Source organism: Oncorhynchus mykiss, chromosome 14 (genome assembly GCF_057628025.1).
Source record: "Oncorhynchus mykiss isolate SJ-2025 chromosome 14, ASM5762802v1, whole genome shotgun sequence".
Taxonomy (NCBI): Eukaryota; Metazoa; Chordata; class Actinopteri; order Salmoniformes; family Salmonidae; genus Oncorhynchus; species Oncorhynchus mykiss.
The window spans coordinates 34835851-34860521 of NC_143035.1; the positions used below are offsets into that span (position 1 = coordinate 34835851).

The following is a 24671-nucleotide window of genomic DNA, read 5'->3' on the forward strand; positions in this document are numbered from 1 at the left end:
ATTTGAAGCAATATAAACGTCCACTGATTATTCAAGACGGGGGCTTGCTCCTTTGTAGAAGAGGAAACATTACAAAGCCAACAAAAAGCGTTTACACAAGCAGCCCAATTCTGATATTTTCCCACAAAATGGTCATTTTACCAAGCACGTCAGATCTGATCTGATTAGTCAAAATACCAATTAGTAAAAAAAAGAAGATCAGAATTGGGCTGCCTGTCTAAACGCCGCCTTATATGGCCCTTAACGGTCTGATATGGTTTGATGGAGTGCATGGCAGCGTATATAACTTGGCTTGTAATTGAAATTGCCATGTATGTTGCTTTCACTTTTGCCCCAGATAATGGGGGAGGGGTAAATATTCAACATCAAGGGCAGCGGAAGGAAAGCTGGTTTTCCAATAGTCAGATCTTTTAACACAAACCTAATGGATTGAACTGTTGTAAATCAGTTGTAGGCTGCTGTACACTGGGCCTTTGATTTTACAAAATACAAATTAAATGGAACCATAGAGAAACATTAACTAACATATTTTCAATCATATGTAAAATTCACTCTAATAAACCTATCCAAATTTTAACTTATCCTCGCAATCTTTGCAGCCATTCATATCATAGGCCTATCTAACTAGAGGCTGGACTAAGTGAACGTGATAGGGTATTAGTAGGAGGTAACTAGCCCCCTTAAGAACAATGTCTATTTGCTGACACAAAAAAGGAACATTTGGAAAGAAAATTGGTAGTGGATAAAGGTCATGCTTAGGTGAATAAACTATAAAAGGAAATCATTTTTTTTGTTATTTAATGAAAAATTGTTTTTAGAAAAGGTGCGTTTTTTTAAGTACCAGGGTAATCCCAGCAGTCTTTAAAATTACACTCAGGAGCAAAAGATGTTCAATAGTTGTTTTTAATAATAAACTAAAAATATTACTTAGAATATAGTAGTGAAATGGATTATAAATAAGAACATTAGATAACATTGGAGTATAACAATATCTTAACTAACTTAATATCAAATAACAATATCTTAACTAATTAATTCAGCGTAACATTGATGTTGGCAACTCTCTTTGCTATTGCACGATTCTAATTTGTACATACAGTGGGGAAAAAAAGTATTTAGTCAGCCACCAATTGTGCAAGTTCTCCCACTTAAAAAGATGAGAGAGGCCTGTCATTTTCATCATAGGTACACTTCAACTATGACAGACAAAATGAGAAAAAAAATCCAGAAAATCACATTGTAGGATTTTTTATGGATTTATTTGCAAATTATGATGGAAAATAAGTATTTGGTCACCTAGAAAACAAGCAACATTTCTGGCTCTCACAGACCTGTAACTTATTCTTTAAGAGGCTCCTCTGTCCTCCACTCGTTACCTGCATTAATGGCACCTGTTTGAACTTGTCATCAGTATAAAAAAAAGACACCTGTCCACAACCTCAAACAGTCACACTCCAAACTCCACTATGGCCAAGACCAAAGAGCTGTCAAAGGACACCAGAAACAAAATTGTAGACCTGCACCAGGCTGGCTATATGACATAAAATGCTGTGTAAAATAGCTAAAATGCTATAAAGTTATCAGTCACTGGTGGATACATTTACAACTGCAATTAAGTTACGTTATCTTTTTGATGTATTTCACCTCAGACGATCTGGTAGTAAGGTTGCTAGCTAGCACCCATAGCAGCTTATGCTAACTAGATCGCTGGCTAGCATTTACTGCTAGTGAAGTTGCTAGCTAGCAAGTTAGCATAAACTTGTGCTAACTAGGATAGTCATTGTCTAAATGACAGGTAAAAACACATTCATAACCATAAACCTAAAAATAAACCAAGTGTGTGGGGGGGTGCCCAAGACACTCATCCAACATATTACTAGTTTACAAAAAAATTATAGACATTGTTCTCTCTAAACAAGAGTATTATTTAGCTTAAGGCTTTCCTACTTGTATATTTAAAAAAAAAACAAGTATAGATCTCACTTCATTGGAATATATCTACAACTTGATCAATTTACCACAAAATAGTTGTTGAAATATCTCCAAAGGTTGTGATGTCATAGAGGACATTTTTGTTGAGCAAGAGCAGTGGCAGCTAGGGCAGTGGTGGGGAAATAATTTGGTGACATCTTGTGGAATTACAGGGGGGTGGGGGGGCAGTTACCCCTTAGTACCATACAGTGCAAACAATAAAGCAATATAGGGACATTTACTGCCATCTAGTGGTCTGTTTTGGGAGCACAGGTGACTCATTCTCACTCAGAAGTAGGACAAAGCGTCAGCTGGTTGGTTAGTCATTGCTAATAGAGGTGACATTGGACTCTAGCGCAGGGTTTCACAAAGTCGGTCCTTGGGGGCTTGCACTCGATGAATTAAGGTCTCTAATTAGTAAAGAACTCCTCTCACCTGGTAGGTCTAGGTAAGGAACTCCCCTCACCTGGTAGGTCTTAGTAAATAACTCCCCTCACCTGGTTGTCTAGGTCTTAGTAAGGAACTCCCCTTACCTGGTTGTCTAGGTCTTAGTAAATAACTCCCCTCACCTGGTTGTCTAGGTCTTAGTAAATAACTCCCCTCACCTGGTTGTCTAGGTCTTAGTAAGGAACTCCCCTCACCTGGTTGTCTGGGTCTTAGTAAGGAACTCCCCTCACCTGGTTGTCTAGGTCTTAGTAAGGAACTCCCCTCACCTGGTTGTCTAGGTCTTAGTAAGGAACTCCCCTCACCTGGTAGGTCTTAGTAAGGAACTCCCCTTACCTGGTTGTCTAGGTCTTAGTAAATAACTCCCCTCACCTGGTTGTCTAGGTCTTAGTAAATAACTCCCCTCACCTGGTTGTCTAGGTCTTAGTAAATAACTCCCCTCACCTGGTAGGTCTTAGTAAGGAACTCCCCTCACCTGGTTGTCTAGGTCTTAGTAAGGAACTCCCCTCACCTGGTTGTCTAGGTCTTAGTAAGGAACTCCCCTTACCTGGTTGTCTAGGTCTTAGTAAGGAACTCCCCTCACCTGGTTGTCTTAGTAAGGAACTCCCCTTACCTGGTTGTCTGGGTCTTAGTAAGGAACTCCCCTCACCTGGTTGTCTAGGTCTTAGTAAATAACTCCCCTCACCTGGTTGTCTAGGTCTTAGTAAGGAACTCCCCTCACCTGGTTGTCTGGGTCTTAGTAAGGAACTCCCCTCACCTGGTTGTCTAGGTCTTAGTAAGGAACTCCCCTCACCTGGTTGTCTAGGTCTTAGTAAGGAACTCCCCTCACCTGGTAGGTCTTAGTAAGGAACTCCCCTTACCTGGTTGTCTAGGTCTTAGTAAATAACTCCCCTCACCTGGTTGTCTAGGTCTTAGTAAATAACTCCCCTCACCTGGTTGTCTAGGTCTTAGTAAATAACTCCCCTCACCTGGTAGGTCTTAGTAAGGAACTCCCCTCACCTGGTTGTCTAGGTCTTAGTAAGGAACTCCCCTCACCTGGTTGTCTAGGTCTTAGTAAGGAACTCCCCTTACCTGGTTGTCTAGGTCTTAGTAAGGAACTCCCCTCACCTGGTTGTCTTAGTAAGGAACTCCCCTTACCTGGTTGTCTGGGTCTTAGTAAGGAACTCCCCTCACCTGGTTGTCTAGGTCTTAGTAAATAACTCCCCTCACCTGGTTGTCTAGGTCTTAGTAAGGAACTCCCCTCACCTGGTTGTCTAGGTCTTAGTAAATAACTCCCCTCACCTGGTTGTCTAGGTCTTAGTAAGGAACTCCCCTCACCTGGTTGTCTAGGTCTTAGTAAGGAACTCCCCTCACCTGGTAGGTCTTAGTAAGGAACTCCCCTTACCTGGTTGTCTAGGTCTTAGTAAGGAACTCCCCTTACCTGGTTGTCTAGGTCTTAGTAAGGAACTCCCCTCACCTGGTTGTCTAGGTCTTAGTAAATAACTCCCCTCACCTGGTTGTCTAGGTCTTAGTAAGGAACTCCCCTCACCTGGTTGTCTAGGTCTTAGTAAGGAACTCCCCTCACCTGGTAGGTCTTAGTAAATAACTCCCCTCACCTGGTTGTCTAGGTCTTAGTAAAGAACTCCCCTCACCTGGTTGTCTAGGTCTTAGTAATGAACTCCCCTCACCTGGTTGTCTGGGTCTTAGTAAGGAACTCTCTCACCTGGTAGGTCTTAGTAAATAACTCCCCTCACCTGGTTGTCTAGGTCTTAGTAAAGAACTCCCCTCACCTGGTTGTCTAGGTCTTAGTAAGGAACTCCCCTTACCTGGTTGTCTAGGTCTTAGTAAGGAACTCCCCTCACCTGGTTGTCTAGGTCTTAGTAAGGAACTCCCCTCACCTGGTTGTCTAGGTCTTAGTAAGGAACTCCCCTCACCTGGTTGTCTGGGTCTTAATTGAAAGGAAAAAAACAACATTTTGACACCCCTGCTCTACTGTCTAGGCATATGTCTGTCCTTATATACCAATACAACTGGGAACTCAGAAATCTGTTTTCTAACTTAAGTGCTTTCAAGACAACTGGGAACTCAGGAAAAAAAACAAGCTCCATCTGTCAAAAATCCTTTTGAATATGAATCCAACTCGAAATTCCAAGTCGGAAACTCGGGCATCTTTCTATCACTAACGTAATCATTTGACCGTGTCAACCCCCCCCCCCCCCCAAGCATTTCGCTACACTCACATTAACACCTGCTAACCATGTGTACGTGACAAATAACATTTGATCAAGGGGCAACGTCATTCTGAAAGTCAAAGGTCACACTGCGCCTCTGTGCCACGCAGAAGAGCGCCTAAGAACCATACAGGACAAAGCAACAAAGGAACAACTTCAATCTTTATTATATAGCGGAGGCTGCAAAACAGAAAGGTATCTATAACAAGGGATGTCATTTTGTACAGGTGTTCCTCTGAAATAGGTTTTACTCAACTAATGGACAAGTGAGTGACAGAAAAGGTATTTGCTGGGGGTGAAATATACACTGCATTCAGAAAGTATTCAGACCCCTTAACTTTTCCCACATTTTGTTACGTTACAGCCTTATTTTAAAATTGATTTCCTCCAGACGGGACGCTTGGCATTCAGGCCAAAGAGTTCCATCTTGGTTTCATCAGACCAGAGAATCTTGATTCTCATGGTCTAAGGAGACCTTTAGGTGCATTTGGAAAACTCATGTGCCATTTATTGAGCAATGGCTTCCATCCGGCCACACCACCATAAATGCCTGATTGGTGGACTGCTGTAGAGATGGTGGTCCTTCTGGAAGGCTCTCCCATCTCCACATAGGAGCTCTGTCAGCGTGACCATCGGGTTCTTGGTCACCTCCCTGACCAAAGCCCTTCTCCCCCGATTGCTCATTTTGCCATTGGCGGCCAGCTCTAGGAAGAGTCTCTCGGTGGTTCCAAACTTCTTCCATTTAAAGAATGATGGAGGCCACGTTGTTCTTGGGAACCTTCAATGCAACAGAAATTGTTGGTGCCCTTCCCCAGATCTGTGCCTCGACAGAATCCGGGGCGGCAGGGTAGCCTAGTGGTTAGATCGTTGGATTAATAACCAAAAGGTTGCAAGTTCATATCCCCAAGCTGACAAGGTACAAATGTCGTTCTTCCCCTGAACAGGCAGTTAACCCACTGTTCCTAGGCCGTCATTGAAAGTAAGATTTTGTTCTTAACTGACTTGCCTAGTTAAATAAAGGTAAAATAAAAATCCTATCTTGGAGCTTTAGGACAATTCCTTAGACCTCATGGCTTGGTTTTTGCTCTGACGTCAACTGTGGGACGTTACATAGACAGTTGTGTGCCTTTCCAAATCATGTCCAATCAATTTAATTTACCACAGGTTGACTCCAAGTTTTAGAAACATCTCAAGGATGTTCAATGAAAACAGGATGCACCTGAGCTCAACTTCAAGCCTCATAGCAAAGGGTTTGACTACTTAGGTAAATAAGGTATTTTTAATTATTTTTTTTATTTATATTTGCAAACATTTCTAAAAACATTTTTTTTTACTTTGTCATTATGCGGTATTGTGTGTAGATTGATGAGGAAGAACATTTATTTAATCCATTTTAGAATAAGGCTGTAATGTAACAAAATGTGGAAAAAGTCAAGGGGTCTGAATACTTTCTGAACGCAGCGTAAAACAGAATGCTGTAGTTTGTCAGTGTCATGATAAACATTAAATACAAAAGTGCAAAGAGAAAGAAGAATTCAATTCCATCCAGCGCTCAACCAAGTCTGAAAACAATGATTTAAAATTCACACACAAAAAAAGCAATTGAATTTCTGTTAGAAAAATGTTCACAACATAACATGTTTGTTTACTGCAACCTTCCAGTTTGAGGCCATGCCGAGTTAGGTTCACCAAAACGTTTCTATACTAGAATTATGTTCCTACCACAAGGGTTACATTTAAGCCTTAATCTCAGCAGATTAATTCATTCAAAGCAGATCTTTTTCCTGACAAAACCAGCAGGTACTATGAGACTGTCTGCTTCCAAAATGGCACCCTATTACTATATATAGTACACTGTAATCTTTACAATTAAGAATCATTTTCAGAGATAAATATAACATCATGCACAGAGAGAGAAGGAACTGGTTCCATGGACTGTGGTGGGTGTCGGTTGTGTGGTCTTCTTTAAAGATGACTGTGACATTTTTTTCCATTTTGTGAAATTATGGCACACATTTTGGTCCATGGATTGATGGATGCTTACTTTGTCACAACTCTATACCGATGCTCCCTTCTCCCGCATCTTCTCCCACTTCTTCACTAAGAAGAATCTAGAGCAATACTTCACAGGCATTGGGATCTTTTACAGGAAGTAGTCAGGAGTGCGGCGGGTCACATGGGGTTCACCTCTGCGAGGGGCGGGGTCGAACTGAAGGCTGGAATAGAAACACAGACACTCACACACCTGATACGAGGCCTTGGAGCGACAGTCCATCTAATAGAGGGTTCGTTTCATTTCATCAATCAAGATAAGAAAAGGAAGCTTCCTAACTCATTTATCTACTCGTAACAATTTCCAATGTACGGAGTTTAACAATAAAGCTAAAGTAAAGAATTGTCAACAGGAATTTTATTCTGAAGTGAATACTTACAAGGAGTACTTGAGCGTGTCATCCAGCTCCATGATGGCGGCCTGGTTTCCACAGCGATAGCAGTAATTGGGTGCACTGAAGATAGTCACCACGTTACGGTCATGGCACCAGTTATAACCCTGTCAAAACAAACACTCAGGAAACCAGAGGTACGTCTAGGAACAAGACAATCTAAAAACAGGAATTCATGCAAATTACAAAAGAATGTCTGCATTTTGGTATTAAAAATACATACATTTTCAGAACTTAAAAACATACCTCCATGACCAGCTGGTGAGCTCTGGAGACCAGGGTGAGTCCGTTAGCATGGTTGAAAGTCTCTGAGATGTCCTGTCCAAAGGTGTAGCCGGCACCGCGGGGAGAGATGCCCCAGCCGCCACGGTCATCAGGGTCTGACCACAGCAGGTCACACATCGGACCCTGGGGGAAGGAGACGGTGGCCATGTTAGTAAGGTCAAAACAATACAGCGAACACCACATGATGTGAATAAGGTGGCCATATTAGTGAGGTCAGGCTGCAACACAGAGTCACCACATGATTTTATCTAAGGTGTTTGCTGAGCGCATATTACAACTGTGAGATGAGTAGTGACTGGTTGGCCAGAAGTCCATGGAACAGATTAAACATCTGCTATACAATGTCAGGGCTTCCAGACTCCAGTGGTTCAATATCCACACTATGAAGATGCTGAACAACTGGAAACGCATCACTCTACATGAACTGAACAAAGCAAGGATCTCCTGGCTAGAGGCAAAAGCTGTCACACAGAAGTGTTTAAGTCAAGTAAGTCAATATTATGAAACAACATATTGGACATGCATTCTAACTAGCATGGTAATATGAAGATTGGACGTCGTTTCTAGGAACGTGGAAGTGAGCTGACCTCATGAGGAACTTCCTGTAAGCGATCCAGCGCTCTGATGTGTTCCAGTGTGTCTATTGAGGGGGACAGTCCACCGTGGAGACAGAAGATCTGCAGAGGAACAACGAGTCAGGACATTTCCATCTAAAAATGTGCTCGAACGAATCAAATCATTAAGGCTTAAAATACCATCTAACACCTTGTTGGGATGTAGATGTTTTTATTTTTACAATCTGTATTGTACAGCACGTTGCTGCTGAATTGCATGGTTATGTAATAACAGTAGCTATCGAGGAAGAGACCTCTTTCCAACCACGGAGCATGAATTGAGGAGCAAACTGAAGGAGAGGAGATTCAATAACACAGACGACAATAGAATTCAATAAAAAATAAAAAAATGTTGCTAAAAGTAGAACCAATGCGGTACGGCTTTTAGACTAAGGTGAAAAGCCGAAAAATAGTTGGTTCCATTTGTAAAAAAGAAAGAAAAGAAAAGCTTTTTATTGAATTCCATTGTCCTCCATGTTGCTGAATCTCCTCTCCTTCAGAACAGTGATCCTAATAGTACATGAGTTTTATATATAGCACTCTTCAAGGACCCAATCAAAAGACACTTATGTAATGCTTCTACTAATAAATAAATATGTAATACACTAAAATATGTTTCTTTTGGGGGGGGGGGGGCAACATGACCAAATTCACATAGAAGTGTGAGTTATAGAGCTGTCTTTCTCATTGAAACGAAGCCTAGGAAGTGGTAGATCTGTTCTGTGTGCACTATTTCTACGCTTCCCGGTCTTAAGTTTCATCTGTGCGCCTTTTACTGACGGTTTAGATTTGCTTCAAACAGCTAAAAAAAAACTATTTTGGTTCTGGAAAATATATTTCACAGTAGTTTAGATGGTACGATGATTCTCTACACAATGACTGCTGGTAATTGTTACATAAACTGAAATTAAGCAAACTGTTAGAATTTTTTGCAACCATGAAATGGCGGAGTGATTTCTGCATAATGCACCTGTAACAACTAATATCTCACCTGGTTATCTACCAGTGCAGTGAGGGGCAGGTAGTCAAATAAGTCTGTGAAGTACTTCCAGACGTTGGCGTTTCCGTATTTCCTTAAACACTCGTCGTAGAAGCCGTACACCTGGGTAATCTGTCTGCTCTCGTGGTTCCCTCGGAGGATGGTGATTCGTTCACGGTACCTCACCTGAAAAACAAATGATTAATATCTCTGGATAGGACAAAATGCGCATAACAAGACATGACATTCACAGTGACTGCACCTTCTGTTCTCACATCAACCAGACATTTACAGTAGCAGCCAGTGAACCTTATCCTGTGTTATATCAGTAGGCTGTCCTCCCTGTAGACCTACTGGCCTCCACCACCAGTTTAAGTTTTAACCTGGTTGCGGTTTTTCCCTGTGCAAAATACACCAACTACGCAATATCAGAAAGGAATCAGCCGAAGCTATTATAGAATACACTCTAAAACAGGAATGGGCAACTGGCGGGCCACGTTTGGTAGGGCCCGTGTATCAATAGGAACTCAGTCAGGGTCTCAATTTGCTGTTGAGAATTAGAATTGATAAGCTTCAATAAATATTGTGGTCGTGCATCAGCAGTTTCTCTCGTTGTGTGTCACTAACAGTCACTCAATTAGTCCATGCAAGCTAAACAATGTTTAGATTGGTAAGTTAGCCTAGTCAGCGATCTAAACTTGTATTAACCATGGCCGGACACAGACCAGGGGCCCCAATATATTTAGCAAACATTTCTGTCCACCCTATGGCAAAATTGCATGAAATTACTTAATTAGATGAACTCCTTTTGAGTCGTCAGGCAATTCCACTGCAGCCCCTCATGATGCATTTATGGGGCGCCCACCCCCATTAAAGTTGCCCTTTCCTGCTCTAAAACATTTGTCTATGTTTACCTTGAGAGATACTAGGAGACTGACTGTCTCTACAGAATAGTAGCCCCTGTCCACATAGTCTCCCATGAAGAGGTAGTTGGTGTCAGGAGACTTCCCTCCGATTTTAAACAGCTCCACCAAGTCATGGAACTGTCCGTGGACATCTCCGCACACGGTGACCGGACATCTCACCTCCTGCACATTAGACTCCTTCGTCAGAATCTCTTTGGCCTGGGAAAGAAATGAGACATAAGAGTTTGGGGTTTGGAATTTAAACAAGAGGGTGGGGGAAGTAGGGGATACAAAGGGGAAGAGCGGGAGTTATGTTATTTCATGTTTGAGTACTTTATTTATAAAATGCATGCATATTTTTAAGCTCTAACTATATACGGTAGTTGATACCCAAGGGGCACAATTGGAAATTCAACTGCAACAAGCCAGAACGGAGCGTAAGAACAAACTGAAATTTCCAAGCACATTCATATAAAGAATACAACATCAACGCTATTCAGTCAACCCCACAGTGGATGCAATGGCTATAGACTCCGCCGCCATTTTCAGAATAATGTAGCTAGTAACTAACTAACTAGTAACGAACTAGTAACTAACTAGCAGTAACAAACCATAGCCGGTGGGGAAATTAACCGTGCTCGGACCAAATAACAATGTAAGAGAGTTGCTTAACATAGCAAATATTAGCTAAGCTAATTTGCCGGCTAAGGGCTTGCAAGATCATACGAATTAAACGGGTTAAAATTACCTTCTCGCAAAGGGCTTTGACTTGATTTTCCGAGAGCTGTTTGCATTCGCCGAGTTGCTCAATCCACCCATCCAATTCCTTAGTGAATGACTTGTCGTCCATGTCTGGTTATATTTCAGCGAGCAAACTCCCTAGTTAGGTTACCTATTGAAAACTAGTTTAGTTAATGCGTTCTCGTCATTCGCACTCCTTTTGCTTTCGTCGAAAATGAATGTACGAGCTAGCTAGGTCACCGACACCTGCTTTAAATTGGTTCAACCCCCCCTTACTAGCTAGCTACTCGTTAAAAAATAAGCGCTGCATGCGCCTCGATATCCTGTTTATCTGAAATAGCTAAAGAAATGCGTGGTACAGCCGCAGTTGCAGAAAACTGGCTCTGTATGAAATTCCGAGGACCCAACCCTGCTTCTTCACCGAGCAACAATCAATGAGAGAGTTTTATTACACTGGCCCGAGATGAACGGGGAAACGCTCCCTCACATCGTCAGGCGAAAACGGGGAGGGAGGAGCGCAATTCTCAAATCAAACATTACTCTGCGTCTCTCTGTCAGGTTGTCAACAAGGCAGCATGGTGCATCGCCCAGTAACATCTCTTTTCCATAAAATACATGTTTGAATTTTCAAACTAGGATTGGGAAGGCAGATACATCATTTTTCTTAATCACTTTTGCATGTGGAAACACAGAATCCAACTCATCCCTCCACCACGTGTTTAATTACGTCACTTTTGTTTTGAGCCGACAACGCCGACGACCAGAGCTGGGCACCTGGCTCACGCTCGGGAGCCAGCCCGGTTCCTAAACAAATGCAGTCACTTTTCACCCGACTCAAATTTCTCACGCCGGGGTAACCCGAGTCAGATAAACGAAACCCCCCGTATATATTGCTGTGTTTACGTCATTGGCCGACGTACCTCACCCGTCCCCTTCATCTGGGCTTTACTCCCACCGTGTGGTTGCGAATGGGAACTTCAATGGGCTCTCGTTATTAAAATAATGAATCTATCACATTCAATACCATGAATATTGTGGATAATAGTGTGAATAGGTCTATTGCTATTCAAATGCATATGCAGGTTATCAAGCTGAAATAAATGGTATAAAAAATATATATAATATTTCACAGTGAATAAATACAACGGACTGGCAAAGATGCAAAAGCAACTATCCAGAATTTAAAGCGGCTCCTAATGTTTAAGACACACGCATGCGCATTGAGGTTCACCCTAGTCAGCAGTATGAGAAATGGTCCATGCAATCTTGATTCCTCTCCCAACTCCGAGGTTACTCCATTGGATTTGAAATGTAAAATGGTTAAGGTACGATTTGAGGTTATGGTTAGGGAACTGTAGTAGGGGTTAAGGTTAGGGTTTAGGGTAGCGACGTCCCACGGTACCCGGGTAGCACTACCCAGGATAAAATGGCAGCACCTTTGAGGCAAGGAGGACAGCAGGTAAGACATTCAATATTTAACGTTTATTTTCTGTTGTAAAATAACATATAGTTAACTGAACCTCTTCACCTAAACCCTAGCTACATCGTCACTTTGAAATCGGTACAGCTCGCGTCCACGAGGACTTATGTTTTGACCAGTCATTAGATTTGACAGACCTGTCTGATACCATAACAGCAACAAAACTAGTTGAATTAATGATCAAGCTTGATACAATGTAGCAACCAGTGTTAGGGAAGCTACTCTGAAAATGTACTTTACTAAGCTACCAATTACTCCGAACTGGAATAAGTTAAGTTACACTAAAGTTACCCATAAGAAAAAGATAGTTTACTAATATATACATATTAAATAGTTTGTAAGTTACAAACTACTTCGTGAAAAATTATCATATCTAAAATGTAATTGACTACAAAGTGCAAGAATATTATCACTCAAAAGTCAGATGTTAACAGAAAGTGTAATTCAGCCTATTAAACACAAAAACGACGTTTCAAGTGAGAATTGGGAAGGTCTGATGCCGAAAACACCACTACATGGCAAACAAAATATGAACTACTGAAAACAGTACCAATATTTGAATTTAGTTAAACTACCACCAAGATACTGCAAAATGTAAGGAAATTACTCGTTGAACTATTTGTAGTTCACTACTCCCCAACACTGGTAACAACCAACACATCTACACTTAATGGGTTTCTACTCCTAGTTTCTCAGTCAAATGTAATTTACATGTTTCATATTTACAGGGCTTGATCATTTGCAGATGAATGATTTGCATGTATTTGACATTTTCTTAATCCTGTGTCTCTTTCCCAGCCTCTGGATGCTGCTAACCTCAAAGACCTGAGAGTTGCTCTGAATGGCTTCTTGGCCAAAGGAGAGACGCTCAAGCTGGAGACTAAGGTAGGAACTAGGAACTCCCAGAGGGGGCTACTGAAAAGCTAATACTACATTTACATAACACCAAGCCACAGTGGACGAAAGAATAATGGAATCACAGTCCACCTACAGAATCAGAAACGTTGACATTTTAGGGGTTACATTACTTGTTACTCCTGACTAAAATCCTCACCATAAAGTCTGTGAAATATAGTGATTAATATAGTGATTATGAGCTGGTTTGTACACGCTGCTTCAAGTCTGAATGTCTTCTCTGTCCTCTCTCTACCCAGTCTGACCCCCTCCATCTTGGGTTGAATGACAGTCAGCGTCAGGGACAAGTATGTTTACCAAGATACAGAAACAGACCAAGATCATTAGGGAGCCCTAATAATTGGCATATAGGTTGTGTCCCAAATTACACCATACTCCCTACAGTATGTAGAGCTATTAAGGGCTACGAGATCAGGCTGAGGGAATAGGGTGCCATTTGGGGGTATTTTTTTTTGTTTTAATTGTTTTAATTAATCAACTGGACCTAAGTCCTGTGAACTCAATAGGGAATGAATGACTAGTGGAACAATGTTACTGGGAAATGCCTTGCCTATGTGTATTATTGCTTCCCAGCTTCAAGCGTAACAGTACAAAGTATTACAGTAAATGTAGTCTTTCTGTTGTCATGTTTGTTTTGATTTGTTAGGATCCTCATTAGTCGACGCTGATGGTGACAGCTAGTCTTACTGGGGTCCCAGACACATAACAAATAATACATTACAGACAAAAAACTGTACAATTGACATACATTTAAAAACATGAACATGTAGTGTATCTATCAGTTCCACATACATGTCAGTTCATACACACAACATGTAGCTCATATTAAATATGATGTATTATAAAAAAACACGGGATTTCTCTGTTTTTTGGTGTTTATTTGTAGCCAGAGCGAAGCTAGTTGATTTGTAGCTTCGTTAAGCTTTTGCGAGGCTAGTTGATTTGTAGCCTCGTAAATAGTGAGGCTAGTTGATTTGCGGATGCAGTCAAATAAATGTGTATAGAAAATATTTGTTTACAGTTTCACAGAGGCAAACTACTGTTTGACAATCAGACAGTGAAGAACTAGCGATGTGACTGAAATGTGAATATGTATGAAACTGTACACAAAAACTGATGTGAGTTCTGTAAATTAGATTGCTTTCCCACTAATGTCAGGCCAAATGTAGTTATATTACACGGTTTAGTAGATCAAGCTAGTTTTTTATCCTGTACTTAATGTTTGTCGTTGTTATACTACCACCTACTGAAAGTACAGTATTGATAAACCTCTGTTTATAAAGGTTTCTACTAGTTATCACAGCCGCAAAGTCAAATTACCTATATCGTAAAATGATATGAAGACACAAATTTGCTTTTTGGTCTTAATATAAGGTTACGGTTAGGCATAAGGTTAGCAGTGTAGTTAATGTTAAGGTTTAAAATCACATTTTAAGACGAGACGTAGAAATGGGCGGGGTTTATGACTGGCTGTCACTAGTGACGACCGTTTCTAAAACTGTTTCAAAACTGTTACCTCATTTCCTGGACACAATGTCCACAATTTCAAAACAAAGATTACAAATAAAAGACATAATATCCTATATTCTTGATCGAAATATGTCTGGATTACATGCCATGTTTTTATTATAGTAAATGTCTTTATAGGGCTGCTAGGTTTCCTTAAAGTCTGGCGCGCCTGCGCTTTGAGCCCCTCCTATTTTATAAAAGAAAGAAACCAGAGGAAAATGGCTGCCTTTCTCACTTAAACCTCTGTCCTTAGAAGAAGAAATAAATATCAAATACCCAGCGCATAATGTCATCCAGGATCAAGTTAATATCCATGGAATATAAAGGCGTAGAATACATGCGTTTTTAGGATGTTATGGAGGTCAAGAATGGAAAATCGGTTTCATATTTAACCCTTTGCATTCTATGATCCGCCTACAAATGAGGTTTGTGGTTTTTTAATGTTCTCAAAATGTACTCGCAAATGCAGCAGTTTTATTCGTGGTATTTCGTTGTAGTAGCGCCCATTGCCCCATTTATACGGCTGTCGTATTATTGGGTTGTAAACGCATAATAGCGAGACACTACGTTGCGTATTGTATTAACACCGTCGATATGGTTTTGCAACAATAGCCTGTTCTAATTAATAATGTTGGACAATATGTTTTGCACATAGAATAGATACTTTATAACATATGCATTACATAGTGATGTGCATCACCAACTTAGGTTCTTATTGTGTGTGTGTGTGTGTGTGTTTATGTGCATGCTCGTAAGTTTGTGTCACACATACCAATTCAATGACTCTAAACCTGCTTCCCTTTCATTTGTACCCCTCAACAGAAAATGATGCACCAAGTCACTGGCAGCAGCAATGACTATTGCATGAGTGGCCTTGCAGAGGAATGTCAACACCCAACCAGCCACTTTGACTTATGTAGCTCGCAATCCAACAAATTCTACCCTTCGCCTCCACCCCCTACTCTACAGCTGCCCCACCCAAACCTGCACAAGCCCATGCCCTGTCAAATGCAACAAGAGCCCCAGAATGAGTTCCACCCTCAGACAGTGAGGATCCGAGGGCCCAGTGAGACTCCAACTGGGACAGAGAGCTCCAAGAAAAAGAAAGGAGGCGTCGTCAAGTCCGGCCGTAGAGGGAGACCCTCGGGGACCACGAAGTCAGCCGGTTACCGGACAAGCACTGGACGTCCGTTGGGGACCACGAAAGCTGCAGGGTTCAAGACCAGTCCCGGCAGGCCTCTGGGTACGACCAAAGCAGCAGGCTACAAGGTTAGCCCTGGCAGGCCTCCTGGTAGCATCAAGACTCTGGCTCGGCTCAAGAAACTGGAGTACGGGAGCTGTGATGTTACCAAGAAACTAGGCTTCAGTAACTGCGTCGGCGGAGCCAAGAAACTGGACTATGCCAGCTGTGATGGTACCAAGAAATTGGACTATGCCAGCTTCGAAGTGGCACCTTTCCCTTACAACCTGATGCAGAAACGAGGCTTGCGTGAGCCTACTGGCAAAGTGGAGGAACCTAACGAGTAGTTATGCCTGCGTCTCGTATCTATTGCCTGGAAATCATATTTGAGTGCTTTTCCTAAAGGGTGTTGATGTCTAGAAGGGACTCATGTAGCCAAAATATTGGTTGACTTTTGGATATGTCTGGCACTGGTTACTAATGAATGGCTCCTCCTCTCTTCATTGCACTCTGCTGATATTGTCACCATGTAATCTGTCCCTATCCAAAGACTGAAATCGCTCTCTTTTTTTCAATAAGTTTGTTATCTTATTTTACAGAAATTGCATGATAAAGCATATAATAAATACAGTCAATATACTTTAGCTAAACAGGAATGAGAAATAGCCTACTATTAGTCATAATCTAGTCAAATGCTCGCTGTCTGGAGAAGGGTTGATGTTTTGTTTAAATGTTTAAATATCTGACTTTCATTCATCTGTTTATTTTATGCTCTGATATAATGTGCTTTTATCATTAGTAGTTTGCTTGTCCTCCTGATGTTTTCCACATTGAAAATGCATCTGAGTAGAAAACAACACAAAACACACTAGCAAAACATGAATCTTAAACACCTCCCAGAGTGCGTGTGGCAGTGTTTGTGTCTTTTTGTGTTGTATGGTATAACATATTTTTTATTTGTATTTATACATAGCATATTTATACACAGGATTTCATGCAATATAACATTGTTACAACATGTTTTTTGAAATTGTGCTTGAACTTTTGGGCCTCCCGAGTGGCACAGCGGTCTAAGGCACTCCACCGCAGTGCTAGAGGCGTCACTTCAGACCCGAGTTCGATCCCGGGCTGTATCACAACCGGCTGTGATTGGGAGTCCCATAGGGTGGTGCACAATTGGCCAAGCGTCGTCCCAAGTTAGGGGAGATTTTGGCCGGGGTAGGCCGTCATTGTAAATAAGAATTTGTTCTTAACGGACTTGCCTAGTTAAATAAAGATTACAAAAAATCAAAAAATAAACTGACACGAACACAGTGCATCTGAAAACCTCTCATAATACTTATTTGACGACAAAGGAATTGTTATTTCTAACTCTGTGAATATTAATGTTTTTGTCTTCTCAATGTACTGTATTATCCTTTATTCTTTGTTCTCACAAGTGAACTATCAATTGATTAAAGCAAACCCAGAATGGTGTTGAGTAGGAACTATCATTTTAACCAACGGAGAAAATGCTTTATGGTGGATTATGTGTAACGATAAGATAGTTTTCTGTATGTATGACCAAAAATTAAAATGAAATGGTCATTCTTAAATGATATTGTCTTGACTGTCACTGATATTTTAATAGTGTAGTGTATAAACAACAGTGTAGATCATTTCCATTTGTAAAGTGTAGACAAAAATCTGTATCTTATCATATCATGGGGTCCAGGTCCCCCATATGAGCCAGTGGACTCCACCTTTATAAAACACTGATTGCATGTCCAACCACTCTAAAATAAATATAAGAAATACTGTTTTAATCCTGATATTCGCATCCTAGAATAATTTCTTCTAAGAAGATTTACGTACATAAACCTGGGTATCGTGTTTTACATAGGCCTAGAATTACATATGGCCTCTGTTGTGAATCTCATAGAACTGAGAAACCAATATTGAATGAGGAAAAAAAAGAACAACACCTTTAAATATAATTTCAACATAAAAACATTGGGCCACTTCGAGAGAAAAAAAAATCTAAACTAATTTTCTTATTTTTGTCCTCTGACATTGTATGTTCATTCTCTTCGCCCTACGTTCTGAGCGACGGCCTCATAAAGCTACAAATCTACAGATTGGTCATCAATGAAGAGCAGCCGAGGCAAATATCCTATCAGGTAATATGACTAATTAGAATTGGCTATAAAATAATGTCTGTAGCCTATTTGACAACTGTCATTTCGATGTACCAGTGATGGGTATTGTGCGAAGCGAGTTTTTTACAGTGGCAGTAGGGCACGACTGCAAGTATGGCGAGCCTTTTGTGTGGCCACTATGCAAGGCGTATTCTTCTCTTTATTAAAGGCTGCTGTCATTGTTCTTTTTTTAATGCGAACTTATTGCAGGATACGCGGAAAAAAACGGATAAGCATTTAGCCGAATTAACAATATTATATTGCACCTCATTGACATGGTGTCCAGGGGTCCGACTTTAGTCAGGGCTTTGCCCCCCACCATTGACATGTGTATTGCTGCGGACATGGCCTATTTTCTCTGCTGTCAGGCAATATGGCGCATAGTCTATTTTAAAACTTTGACTAGGCCGCATCCGCTTGCGCTGTTTTCCAGTCGACCACATTCGAACTATTGATCCGTGTTCGTTGTGGTCACAGAATCATCACTCTCTCCAACCTCTCTGCTATCCAAAATGGAGGAAGCAAGTTACGCCTTTGTTGGGATAAGGAAACCAATGGCGCAATGGTTTATCAATGTGACAGACCTTCCACTCACATAACCCCATATTAAATAGTCTTTATCTAGCCAAGGGTTTCGTGTATGTTGACTAAAACACATGAGGGGATATAGTAGCCTACATCTGGATTCGTCAGTGTGACTGTAGACCAGTGTTCTCTAGTGACTGAGGACTGATAGGTTGAGAGAGTGCCCGGGCCCGATGTGCTGTGATCCGCGGCTTCGCAGACGGGGGGGTTGGGTGGCTGTGCGGATTGGTTGCTCAGCTCTGCTCGCCAACACAGCCAGTCCGTCTAGCACGGTTTGTTTTAACATAACTGGAGGGGCATTTCGACAGCCCGCAAAACAACCATGTAGTAAAAATTATATTGTAATTGCTAGGGACTAAGGTGGTGTACGCTACACTGACTTTTTATGCACTAAAATGGAAGGTTACATTTTTCTTTGGTCTATTGGTGACTGTTTTGGAAAGGCCGCCGCTGGTGAGATAGGACAGGAGGTGAAGGGGAGAGAATGAGAGCTGTTGGTCTTTCTTGGCCTAGTGCTGCTGCTACTGCTGGGATTGTGCAGATCCGCTTTCACAAATCGAAAAAAACACACGCTTCATGCCCCAATCTGAAAGACCCGCAGTTGGTGTTATTGTGACCGACCTCCAAATGGTAAGATTATTGCGTTTTTTAAAACAGACGATGTTTTTAAACGTTTTGAACCGTCCTTTTGTGAGTTAGAATGGATGCTTCCTATGTCGGTTTATAGGCTCTGTGTAGGCTACTTGTGTGAGCCATTCTGTATGATGGCTTTGACTGTATTGACTCCCCTACAGACAGTCAGGTTGGCAGCGCGATCAATGTTGCACAGATCTATCATTTCAGTATTTGCGATCGTTCTATTTTGATATTAAAAAACAGAACGAGTAGATATGATTTTATTGTGAACGGGGCAGAGCACACCGGTCGCTCGCTGGGTTTTCCTGATCTTTTTGTCTTCTCTGCTGCCACTACGGACGGTCTTCAGAGGGGAAGCCATGCAAATGTCGTATTATTACGTGTAGGCTATGCGGTAGTCTTTCTTTGTGTTATTGTCGCGTGGAATGTGAGTTGTTATTTACACACAGACAGTATGGTTTATATACATTCTTGTGTTTTTTAACAATTGTTTTGTAATATTGTAGCTATTTCAAACAGTGCATGAGTCTGAACCATAAATTGACCACACTGTAAGCTGGATAGGAAAAACCTGTTTGTTTGCTAGAAGATTTACCTCAACCACCCTAACCTGCATTTTCTTTTACAATGACAGGAAGGAGCCATGACAACATGAATTCTTCATACAGACGGGCTGTTCGGGGCGGCTCAGCTTCAGCCACATCTTACAGCTCAGGCCAGCCAGAGCTGAGGCCCCCCAATCGCCTCTCAGTTTCCACCACTTCGTATAGAAACCAGTGCAACAGCGGCGCCAAGCGTGGCTCAACAGACCAACCTTCGACGGCCATGCAACTGTCAACCTCTGCCCTCAAACAGGCACCTAGCTACGGGTATAACCAGGCAGAGAGGGAGAGGCCCCACTGCTACAGTCCTCTGCTGAGGCTCCAGGATCTCTCCACTATGGTACACAGACCTGGGTCTGATCTGGGACCCGGGACCCAGCCCAAGGACCTCCATGCCAGGAACCATTTGCACTCTCACAGCCCAGTGGGAGGCTCTAGTTTTGGGGCTCCCCTGGTCCGACTGCCCCCCTCTACTGATAACGAAGAGACAGAACCCTGCGAGGATTCCATGCAGGATCAGAACGGTTTCTCTCCTGTTAGTTCTGATAGTTTGGAACGCTGCTCCCCCATCCCCAATGGATACCTGCATTTCGAGTCCACCTTGTTTGACAGTGGGGACAGGGAGGATGAGGAGGATGATTTGGTACCTTTTCAACAACACTCTTCGAAGTCCTCCAGAGACAGAACGGTCACAGACTCTAACACCACTTCTGGTTCAGGGGTAGGCCATAACAGCACATACAAACCCTCTGTTCTCAACCTGATGTCTAAGAGTCTATCTGAACTGGACCCTACTCTGAGCCCCAGTGCCCTGCCTGACATGTCCATGGGGGATGGCTGGAGTATGGACCAGGACTCTGACAGTGACAGTGACAGTGAGATGACAGGAGACACACATGACAATGGTCTCATCTCACCTGTTGGAACCAATTCTAATGTGAGTTCCCTCTCTTACTGATAATCATAATAATAACAATAATAATAATATTAACCCTTGGGGCAGATGCATCCTGGGTAGCTCTAAAAGATATCTGACATTATCTCCAGTTCTGTAAATACTGTGTTATCTCCTGGAACAGTATTTGTCAAGAAGATATTTAGATTTTTTACAATTTTGCGTACACTATATGCTGATCAACCATATAGGCTAGTTTTATATTAAGCAAAATAATATTGATTTGATAACAGTATTTCTTTCACATTTGAATTTGAGATGTAACAAATAATTTTTGAATAACATATAATAAGATACAAGAAATCCCTTTTACCATTAGAGTTTTCAACTGTCAAAGGGATGATCCTATTTGTGTAATAAGTCCTTTGTTTATTTTTTTGTTCAGTCCAACAGCCCAAAGAAGAAGCCCCTCCCAGCAGTGCAGTACTTGGAGGGAGATCTGGTCTGGGCCAAGTTCAACCGCCGCCCCTGGTGGCCCTGTAGAGTTACCATAGATCCTCTGGAGGGGATACACACACGCATGAAAGGTGGGAAGTTGTATTATTGGTTTTGGATCTAAACGTATCACAGGATGGGTATATTCTTATGTCAGGGCATGAAGCATTTATTATAAGTGGGAAGGAAGTGAAGCTCTCCTCTGGGTTCCTTTGGGGAAGAAAGGGAAGCTCTCCTCTGGGTTCCTTGGGGGAAGAAAGGGAAGCTCTCCTCTGGGTTCCTTGGGGGAAGGAGGGAAGCTCTCCTCTGGGTTCTATAGGGGAAGGAAGGGAAGTTCTCCTCTGGGTTCTGTGGGGGAAGGAAGTGAAGCTCTCCTCTGGGTTCTGTGAGGGAAGGAAGGGAAGCTCTCCTCTGGGTTCTGTGGGGGAAGGAAGTGAAGCTCTGGGTTCTGTGGGGGAAGGAAGTGAAGCCTTCCTCTGGGTTCTGTGGGGGAAGGAAGGGAAGTTCTCCTCTGGGTTCTGTGGGGGAAGGAAGTGAAGCCTTCCTCTGGGTTCTGTGGGGGAAGGAAGTGAAGCCTTCCTCTGGGTTCTGTGGGGGAAGGAAGGGAAGCTCTCCTCTGGGTTCTGTGGGGGAAGGAAGGGAAGTTCTCCTCTGGGTTCTGTGGGGGAAGGAAGTGTAGCTTTCCTCTGGGTTCTGTGGGGGAAGGAAGTGAAGCTCTCCTCTGGGTTCTGTGGGGGAAGGAAGTGAAGTTCTCTTCTGGGTTCTGTGGGGGAAGGAAGTGAAGGTCTCCTCTGGGTTCTGTGGGGGAAGGAAGGGAAGCTCTCCTCTGGGTTCTGTGGGGGATATAACAGCTAGAGAGAATAAATAACCACCTGGATCTAAAATGTGTTGTCCACAATCACTCCAAAGTTGACATAGTTTGTGGTATATAAGGGCAAATAGTATGGGGGCATCCTCCGACAGTTATCTATAAACTACTTCAACTCAATGTATCAGCTCAATTTGTCTTTGTGTAATGACAAGCATTTAAACGCTTTTGAGTTTCTCCTATAACATTTTGTATCAATGTTAAAACAAGTTGTCTTTGTTTTCTGTTCTTCCAGTCCCCAGTCGTCGCCCTTGTCGTATGTATTACGTGGAGACTGTGGCGGAGATGGCAGACCATGCCTGGGTACCTGGGAAAGTTACCTACCCCTTCACAGGAGGAGAGCAGTTCACAGATCTGCCTGTGCTGAGACGGAGAGGGAAACAGAGGGAAAAGGACTACAAATACACAGTAACTGACCACAGACTGTCAACTCCTGTTGCTTTTAATCTAGCTCACATTGTGTGTTGCTGTTAGTAGAGATGTTTAAAGTCACAAATCGCTTTTGTCGTTGTAAAGGTGCAGAATAGTTTCATTGCGTGTCTCACAAAACATATCTGGAAGATTAAACTCTAATACGGTCTATTCCACAAAGACAACAACTCCATATAGTTTAGAAATAAGGACATCTTTGACAGTTGACCACTTTTGTCCAGATGTTTGTCATCTCTCCCCTGTAGATACCCAAGCGTCTGTTGGAGTCGTGGAAAGTCAGTGTGCTGGAAGCTGAGTTTCTTCTACCTGACCTGCTGAAGAATACTGCTGTCTCTTCTTCCATGGCCTTTAACGGTGAAGAGCGGGTGTCCTCCCCACTGCCTGATGAAAAAACATCCGAGGCCCCCTCTTGTTCCTCCTTTAACCTCACTGCACCCCCCTCCCTCAGCCCTCCCCCCAACAGAAACAAACATCCCCCTGCTGCCGACCTGGCCGTAGCGAACGACAGTAGCAGCAAAAAGAAACCCTGCCAGAAGAAGAAGAAGAAGAGGAAGGGTTTGGCAGAGATCTTTGGTCATATAGCTGCAAGTCCCACAGAGTCACTAAGCATCCTAGACTTGGCCAACCAGATGCCTGCTGCCGCAGCTGATCCACTGAAAGAAGAAGATCCTAAGGACTCTCCATACGCAGACCTGGATTCTGTACCAACCATCGTGCGTCCCAAACGGTCTGAGAAACCTGCTAAAGAAGACACAGAGAAACCGTCTGAACCCTCACAAGAGGAGGTAGAGAAAGGGGGCAAGAAGGAGCGGGCTACTCCTCCTGAAAAGACCAAAGACAGGCATGTGGTCATGGTGGTTCCTAGGCATGTAGTACCTATATCCTCATCTCCAAGCAGTTTAGCAAACAAATCTCTTTTAAATTACAGAACTACAAAAAACACAAATGTTTTACAGTCAAAACAGAAGTTGGGCAGCTCTTCTGAGCTGACGAATAAAAACGATCGTGATAAGCAGTCTCTGCATCTCCCTGCCAGCAGACGTCTGATGACCAGGGCCCTGAAAGCAGAGAAGGAGACGGAACTCAAAGAGGCTCTGCTGGCCTCAAGCCAAAACTTGAGAGACGATAGGCTTAATGTGCATTCTTCTGATGATGATGATGATGATGTGAGCGATAACGTTCAGATCAGAACAGAGTCTTCTACTAGCAGGGATTCTTCACCAGACAAAGCCAGATCCTCTGCTAGTCACAGCTCTCCTAAAAAACAGCCCGAGTCTGATTGGAAGCACCTCCACAACGGATCATGGAAAAACACTGAAGATGTGACTCCAGGGTCCAGTAAGCCTGTCATACCCTCTATTAAGGTCAAGGAAGAGAACATTGTCTCAGACATATCCTCCTGTTCTTCCTCCACCTCCTCTCTCTCTCCCATGGACACTTTCCAAGATATCAAGGAGCTGTCATTCAAATCCTTAGTGAAGGAGGAGAGAGACTCTGGGGACTCTAACACTAACTTTAAACCTGAGCCTAATTACAAGTTCAGTACTTTCCTGATGCTCCTGAAGGACATGCATGATACCAGGGAGAAAGAGGGCAAGCCCCTGACCATGCCTCCCTTGCCAGACCTCATCAAGGAAGAACCCATGGTAATACCCACCGCCCAACCACCAGACGACCCCCTTAATGCTGCTGCTGGCGGGGACTGGATGCCAGCGGGGACCAAAATCCAAAACGGCCAGCATGCGAGCTCGCCAACAACCAAGAGAACACCGGCCAAACCCAAGTCTAAAAATAAACCCATCATAAAAAACAAAACGTACAAACTTGAAGGGAAAACAGTGCTGGCTCAGATGGTGGCGAACGCGGTAGAGAAGCAGCAGCGGAGGAAGCCGAGGCCTCCAGCCAAACTCCGGGCCACCATAGCTGGTCTCTCTCCCGAGATGGCCGACCTAGCCTGGGGGAGGGAGTTTGTCTCTGGGCACGCTGACCTGGCTGAGCCTGGCCTCGGCCCACCTCTTCCTCCTGTCCCCTCAGCTGTTAACTCCTCATCCTACCTCGACAAGAGCCTGGGTACCAAAGTGGCCCCTAAGAAGCGCTGGCAGACGTTTGCTCAGCAGGGGCCGGTGAAGCCAGGGAAGGATGCAGGTGCCCTGGGTGGGGTGGCCTCACCGCAGGGGCCTGTGGAGGTGAATGGGATCTACATAGATGGCCAGGGAGGGACACCAGACCACATCAGGTCCCATGATCTGAACCTGGGGATGGAGAAGCAAGATGACACATCAGGTAAGCCATGGCTTTCAGTAC

The 24671-nt window shown here is 42.9% G+C and overlaps 3 protein-coding genes across 5 annotated transcripts in view; 2 read left to right on the forward strand and 1 right to left on the reverse strand.

Annotated features, from left to right (window-relative positions):
• Positions 1 to 4777: 4777 nt before the first annotated feature.
• On the reverse strand, positions 4778 to 11453 carry LOC110489177 (serine/threonine-protein phosphatase 2A catalytic subunit alpha isoform). Its single transcript, XM_021561790.3, has 7 exons — positions 10601 to 11453; positions 9862 to 10071; positions 8960 to 9133; positions 7942 to 8031; positions 7316 to 7477; positions 7058 to 7176; positions 4778 to 6841 (listed from the first exon to the last, which is right to left on the reverse strand). Exons 1-7 carry the CDS (start codon positions 10700 to 10702, stop codon positions 6769 to 6771), a joined length of 930 nt encoding a protein of 309 aa, XP_021417465.1. The 5' UTR covers positions 10703 to 11453; the 3' UTR covers positions 4778 to 6768.
• Positions 11454 to 11797: 344 nt separating this feature from the next.
• On the forward strand, positions 11798 to 17272 carry LOC110489179 (uncharacterized). 2 transcript variants are annotated; one of them, XM_021561792.3, is made up of 3 exons: positions 11798 to 12052; positions 12872 to 12958; positions 15320 to 17272. In XM_021561792.3, exons 1-3 carry the CDS (start codon positions 12020 to 12022, stop codon positions 16022 to 16024), a joined length of 825 nt encoding a protein of 274 aa, XP_021417467.2. In that variant the 5' UTR covers positions 11798 to 12019; the 3' UTR covers positions 16025 to 17272. The 2 variants fall into 2 exon arrangements, with proteins under 2 accessions (XP_021417467.2, XP_021417468.2); XM_021561793.3 differs by lacking the exons at positions 11798 to 12052; positions 12872 to 12958 and adding an exon at positions 14579 to 14922.
• Positions 17273 to 17546: 274 nt separating this feature from the next.
• Positions 17547 to 24671, forward strand: part of LOC110489176 (histone-lysine N-methyltransferase, H3 lysine-36 specific) — a 47835-nt gene continuing 40710 nt past the window's right edge. The window contains exons 1-5 of one of the 2 annotated variants that reach the window (XM_036943387.2): positions 17547 to 17836; positions 19710 to 20614; positions 21018 to 21159; positions 22171 to 22343; positions 22613 to 24650. In XM_036943387.2, the coding sequence (XP_036799282.2) occupies positions 19727 to 20614; positions 21018 to 21159; positions 22171 to 22343; positions 22613 to 24650 (3241 nt within the window). In that variant the 5' untranslated portion in view covers positions 17547 to 17836; positions 19710 to 19726. Of the gene's footprint in view, positions 17837 to 18457; positions 19070 to 19709; positions 20615 to 21017; positions 21160 to 22170; positions 22344 to 22612; positions 24651 to 24671 lie in introns of those variants that run through there. The other variant, XM_036943386.2, reaches the window with a different exon arrangement.